The sequence below is a fragment of the Triticum aestivum genome, chromosome 3D (assembly GCF_018294505.1).
Source record: "Triticum aestivum cultivar Chinese Spring chromosome 3D, IWGSC CS RefSeq v2.1, whole genome shotgun sequence".
NCBI classification, from domain to species: Eukaryota; Viridiplantae; Streptophyta; class Magnoliopsida; order Poales; family Poaceae; genus Triticum; species Triticum aestivum.
This window is the reverse complement of record NC_057802.1, coordinates 585,119,584-585,125,480: the sequence shown is the minus strand read 5'-3', so window position 1 is coordinate 585,125,480 and position 5,897 is coordinate 585,119,584. Positions and strand designations below refer to the sequence as shown.

Sequence of the window (5,897 nt, the reverse complement as noted above, 5' to 3'; positions counted from 1 at the left end):
CACACGTTGGGCGCATTGAGCCGTGTCGTTTGTCCGTTTTGATTCAAACGGACACCAGCGGACAGGATGGGCCGCGGCCTAAAAATGTCAACTTCTGTGTGCCTATGGAATCTCCATAGATATCCGAGGGGGCACAATGGGGATTCCGTCTCACGTGATGCTCCGGTGCAACAAGGTTCAGATCAGATTCAGAGAGAAAAACGAGACGGGAGAAGCTTTCACTCAACACAGAGTAGCAGCAGTAGTAGTATTGCTGTGTTTTCGTGGTATTACAGAGGATGTGTTTCGGTTCTTGGTTCTGGGCAAAACAATAACCGCAAAAAAAAAAGAGAGGCAAGGGTGACAAGAAGGCCCCACGAGCAACGGTGTTGCTCCTGGCCGTTTTGCCCTTCTGTTTTGGACCATGACGAGCAGAGGGATGCTCGGCCGAGTTCGAACAGCCGGCTGATGTGCGCTGGGCCCACGTGTCGGCACTGAGTTCGGACAGGGACGGCGAGCCGGCGTCATCACGTCACGTGTGCCCCGTGATTCTCTGTATATGCTGTGTGTGGGCTCGCCCTTGCACGAAAGTTGTTGAGCCGCTGCTTTGGAGATAGGCAATTGGCAAAGAAGCTTGGGGGCATAAATAAAGGATGAAAGATCAAGAACCTCCAAACAAAACACGCCCGATCATTGTTGTCACTGTTTCGCATATAGAGTCAAGGTTTGACATCTTGTGCATTTCCTCGGGTCCACCACGACACGGGTCTTCTCTACGAGTCTTCAAGTGATATTATGATTTTGCCTGCGTCCGCATTTGCCGGACGACGTTTCTAGAAAAGACGACCAACACCCCTTTTTCTTATCAAAAAATAAATTCCAGGAACGGCGTCGGTTTTACCCTTTTTTTATCTAGCGGTTTACTACAACCCATTGTTTCGTTTTACGTCTACGAGCTATAACTCCGGGGAATGTTCTTAAAGCGGGGCTGTAATTAACCGTAAACACTACAACCATTGATCGGCCTAACCAATAACAACTGTGCTAATTAAACACTGCCATTGATGGAAGATTTGATGTGATAATCCTCCACTTCAGTGAGGTGTACCTGAAGTTGAAGTCATGATACCTTGTGTTATGATTCGTCCCGTTCTCCCAGCTCGATCAGTGGAAGCATTTGTTCTACTGGGAGTCATTGTAGTGCTGATGTTCTTTGCTTAGACAATTAACTAGATTGAGTAACAATCATTAGTTATTCATTATTTTTCTTCAACTATTATGTATCCAGATTAGTGATGTTGTTATTCTTGTCTTGAAATATTTAATTATGCATGTATAGTACACAAAATGAAATGAAATGAAATAAACTAATAAATACAATATAAATAAAAAATAATCCAAATTGAAATAAACATAAATATCTGATCTCCACACCCGATCCATCCATCTCCACCCCACACCACCACCGCCTCCGTCACTGGGTGGGTGGAGGGCTTGATATTATCTGGATGAGCGGTGGAGGAGTTGATAGTATTTGGCTAAGCAACGGGCTTGATATTATTTGGGTCGGCGGTGGAGGCTTTGATAGTATCTGGGTAAGCGGCGGGTTTGAAGTTATTTGGATGTGCGGTGGGGGCCTTGATAGTATTTGGGGCGGCAGTGGGCTTGATAACCAAGGGGTGGGCGGTGGGGGGCTTGATAGCGTTGGGGCGGGCGGATGGGGGCTAGGCGTTGACGGCGGTGGAGGAGGGGGTGTTGGATTCGGATATCCATACTTTGCTTCACACGTATGTGCCACGTAGCCAAGCAGGCGAGCAACGCAGGCACAATGGCGAGCTTGGCCATCATCGCCATGGGTTGTGCCTGGGAGGTCTGTGTAAGACGCTTGGTGCTCACCATGGCCATTTAGACCTTGTACAATGCAAGATGCTTAAGAGAAGTGCTTAGAGAAATAAACCAGGCTTTTCTTAAGCATCGGTGCTTATTTGTACAGGGTAGACGTTTAACTAGGTGTCTCTCCTGTAGAAATAGACACTGGTGCTTCAGAAACCTGGTTTATTTTTCAAAGCAGCTCCCTAAGCATCTAGCATTGTACAAGGCCTTATAGCCTACCACTGGCTCCAAGACGAGAGACACCGAGTTACCGACACCAGCAGATGCACGGAACACTGGTTACGCTACATCTAATGCAGTTTGACATCCCTCTGCAATCCAATGGAAGACAAAGTATGGACGCAGTGTTTTGGCTCCCGGGCTCAGATGAGCCCGGGAGTGAACAGTACAATGATGAAAAATACTAAAAAAAATCCAAAAAAAATTGTGACGAAAAATTATTGAGTGCATGATGTTCGTGCAAAATTTCAGAGCATTTGGACATCTAAGTGGTTCTCAGCAAAAAAGACAAATTTTGAGGCTGTGAAAAATGTTTACACCACATCACGCTAATACGTACTCCCTCCAATCCTTTTTAGTTTGCATATAAGTTTTGTTCAAAGTCAAAGTATCTCTACTTTGATGAAACTTTGCAAAGTTTGACTTGACACAAATCTAATATGCGGAGTAAAAAGGACCGGAGGGAGTACTTCTAATCATGGGAGATAAGTTCTACGCCAATGAGATTGCTGCCGATGAAAGCACTAATTAGGCGTGTTGACAGTGCCACAATCCTAAGAGCAACCATGTTTAAATTCCTTTTAGGGGACCGATCGCACATACTCTATCACTCTTGTGTGGAGAAGAAGAAATAAAATTCAGGAATATTTTATACCTTCTCTATTTTCATTTTCTTAGTGGAATCATCAGTGGGCTTTATTCGTTATATCATTTAATAGACTAATATATAACGTAAAATTCAGGTCAGCACAATCGACCAAACATATTATTTTCGGGACATATATATAGGAGCCCGTCGGTCCCAACATCATTTCATTTCATAGAAGCTGATCAACACAAAAGAATTATTCATTTACACACAAAACGTGTGTGTGCAGCAAACCAAAGGCAAACGAGAGAAACTACTACTCCCTCCGATCCATATTACTTGTCGTTGAATTGGTACAACTTTGTACCAAAGTCAGCGACAAGTAAAATGGATTGGAGGGAGTACTACCAGCTGAACAAAGCACTAGGAATTCCACGGTTCTCTTCATCATCATGCTACAGACCACAGAGCACACTGTAACGGCCTCCCCCATTCTCAGTTGCACGCCACCGCCAAGAGCAGGTAAATTTCTCTTCTGCAAGGCAGACCAAGAAGACAACACATGTGAACGTCATGGAAATAACAGCATTACGTTTAGCAGGGTAAATATTACTCCCTCTATAAACAAACATAAGAGCGTTTAGATCACTAAAATAGTGATTTAAACGCTCTTATATTTCTTTACGGAGGGAGTACTATTCTTCTCCCCTGCCCGCCATAAAATTCAAAGCATTATAGACCCCAAAGCAACGCTGCAATGCAATTCCAGCAGAAACTATTCTTCTCCCTGGCTGCCCTTAAAATTCAACACCCAGGCACATAAATCCTCATCTTAACAGGACAAGGGTATTTCATCCACGTCTAGAGCAACAACAACAGTACTCCAAAGTCCAAACACACCTAGGCACAACACACTGAAAAAAATGCAACCGATTGATTCTTTGCAGCAGCTACGACGTAGCTAAACAATGGGAATCAACATTGGACTCATGAATTTCACAAATAAAAGAAATCTCTTAGAAATCCTTCGTGACATCACGCTTTGCTATTATCTTCATCTAAACTCCATGGCTTTGATCCTGAACAGAGTGGACAACCTCAACACGATGCGAGGCCACTATTACTTAACTTTTGCCCAAACATCCATGTCTGACCACCTCTCCAAATGACATTACTCTAAGGCTGTCGGATCCACGATGCCAGCAGTCATTTGCGTGGAAGTACACTGAAAATTCCTACTCATCACGACGACAATCGACTTTTTCAAGCTAGATATAGACTAGAGCAATATAAGGGGATCGAGTAGGTATATTTGGCCTACTGGGCTGGGCCTATTGATTATTTAGTCCGCACCGACCTCGTCTACCATCCTCGCGAATAGGTTGTAAGAGGAGAATCCTAGCTCCCGCGCATTGCAGGAGCGAAGGAAGCGCCACACACCACCCAAACCCTTCTAGCCAAGCCCAATAAGGGCATTAATTAGATTGCAATGTCAGTCAGCAATATGTATGGGGTTCTGTTGCCAAGTGACGGACTTGGTTAATTCACTAAATATCCATTCCACTATTTGCCGTTGTCATCAAGCATTGTCGTCATAGATAAATAAGCAAACTATAACCTAAGACTAATTTTTAGGACTTGTCAAAATTACTGTGAAGAATTTTAAGAAGGCATTGAGCAGGATATCCATTCATATACACTTGGTGCTACAGAGTTACTTGAATATTATGGTATTATGGTTAACAAAATGAAAACACAAAACTAAGCCATTAATTAGTCACTAGCTAGGGAGCAAATGTACCTTGAAAACTTCGACAGTTCTGGTATGCATTGTGCTACATCAACAAATGCTTGGAAGGACCCATGCCAGTGGTACAAAATGCTTCCTTGCTGCTCGCCCAGGGTAGTCGACATCATTCTCATGCAAAGATCCATCAACCAAAGAATACTCACTCCAGTTCCCAGACCACCCAGTAAAGTACAAGCAGTCCCTTCGAACTGCCGGATGATCTGGACCAAGACAACCAGCAAACTCATGCAAATTAAAGAACAAGCTGCAACCACCAAGGCTTTGGGTCCTCGCCCACTTCCTCTCCCCGGACTTCCACCGGAAAACATGGTACGTAGAGGTTCTGACAACGAGCAATAGCTGACCGTGGCACTCTGCGAGCCATAAAGTCGAACAATTCAGAACTGTCTGCGCACTCAGCTTATCTTCAAGAAACGATAACACCACCGAATTGTTGTCAAGCTCGACGGTAGCAAGGCCGTAATTTGGGTAAGTCAACGCGTAGAGCGTGCCTTTCAAGGACATCAGACTGTAAAGCTGGTAGCCTCCATCACACCAGGCCGCTCGCCAGTGAGCATGCCCGGTGCGGCAGTAGTAGATGTCAGGCCGCCATTGCGTGAATGCAATGATGAGGTCGCCGGAAAAGATAACTGCGTCATATTCTTCCGGCGGGCCAGGGAGGCGGGCTACGGCGCGCTTGCCGGTGAGTAGGTGGCGGATGCGGAGCTCGGGGCGGCTGGCGTCTTGGATGGCGACGCGGCAGCCAAAGGAGTGGAAGGAGGTGGGGCTAGGGTCCCCAGGGGCGAAGCGGGTAGGGAAGAGCCAGCGGAGACAGGCGAGGATGGGGCTCCGGCGGGCGCAAGGGAGGCGGAAGCGGAGGATGCGGCGGAGGGGGACGTGGAAGAGAGCCTCCGAGGTAGAGGCCTTGTGGTGGACGAGGAGGAGCGGGCCCTGGGAGGCGAGGTTGGACGACGACAGCGGGAGGCGAGCCCGGTAGGCGCGGCAGGCGGCGCGGAGGGCGAAGAAGTCCTCCAGGGTCGTCAGCCGGCTCGCGACCAACGGGATCAGGTCCGGTAGGAAGTACGGCGAGGAAGAGGCGGAGATGTTGTTGGTGGTGGAGGGGAGGGCGGCGGCCGGCGGCGAGGTCCTCGTCCGGCGCTTCCCCCACTTCGCCATTCCTCGCCGCCGCGCTTCTGCTCCGATCGAGTGCGGCGCTGGGTTGGCGACGTGGTGTGTGCGAATGCTGTTAGGTTTAGATTCTTATTAGGAAGGCCGTTAATGGTCCAGGCCGGGCTGGACCTATTGTGTATTGGGCTTGGTTCGTTGAATTTGACAAAGGGCTTTCTCTCAAAACAAAACAAAAAACCTGAATTCTTCTAAAAAAACCTGAATATTCATTCCACTAGCTTTCCCACAAGTTTCACCACG

General features: G+C 47.0%; 1 protein-coding gene across 1 annotated transcript; it reads right to left on the bottom strand.

The window, feature by feature from the left end:
* Positions 1-2,875: 2,875 nt before the first annotated feature.
* Positions 2,876-5,687, bottom strand: LOC123075647 (uncharacterized). Its single transcript, XM_044498204.1, has 2 exons — positions 4,482-5,687; positions 2,876-3,215 (listed from the first exon to the last, which is right to left on the bottom strand). The coding sequence occupies exon 1, from the start codon at positions 5,643-5,645 to the stop codon at positions 4,521-4,523; it is 1,125 nt and encodes a 374-aa protein (XP_044354139.1). The 5' UTR covers positions 5,646-5,687; the 3' UTR covers positions 2,876-3,215; positions 4,482-4,520.
* Between the last annotated feature and the right edge of the window lie 210 nt (positions 5,688-5,897).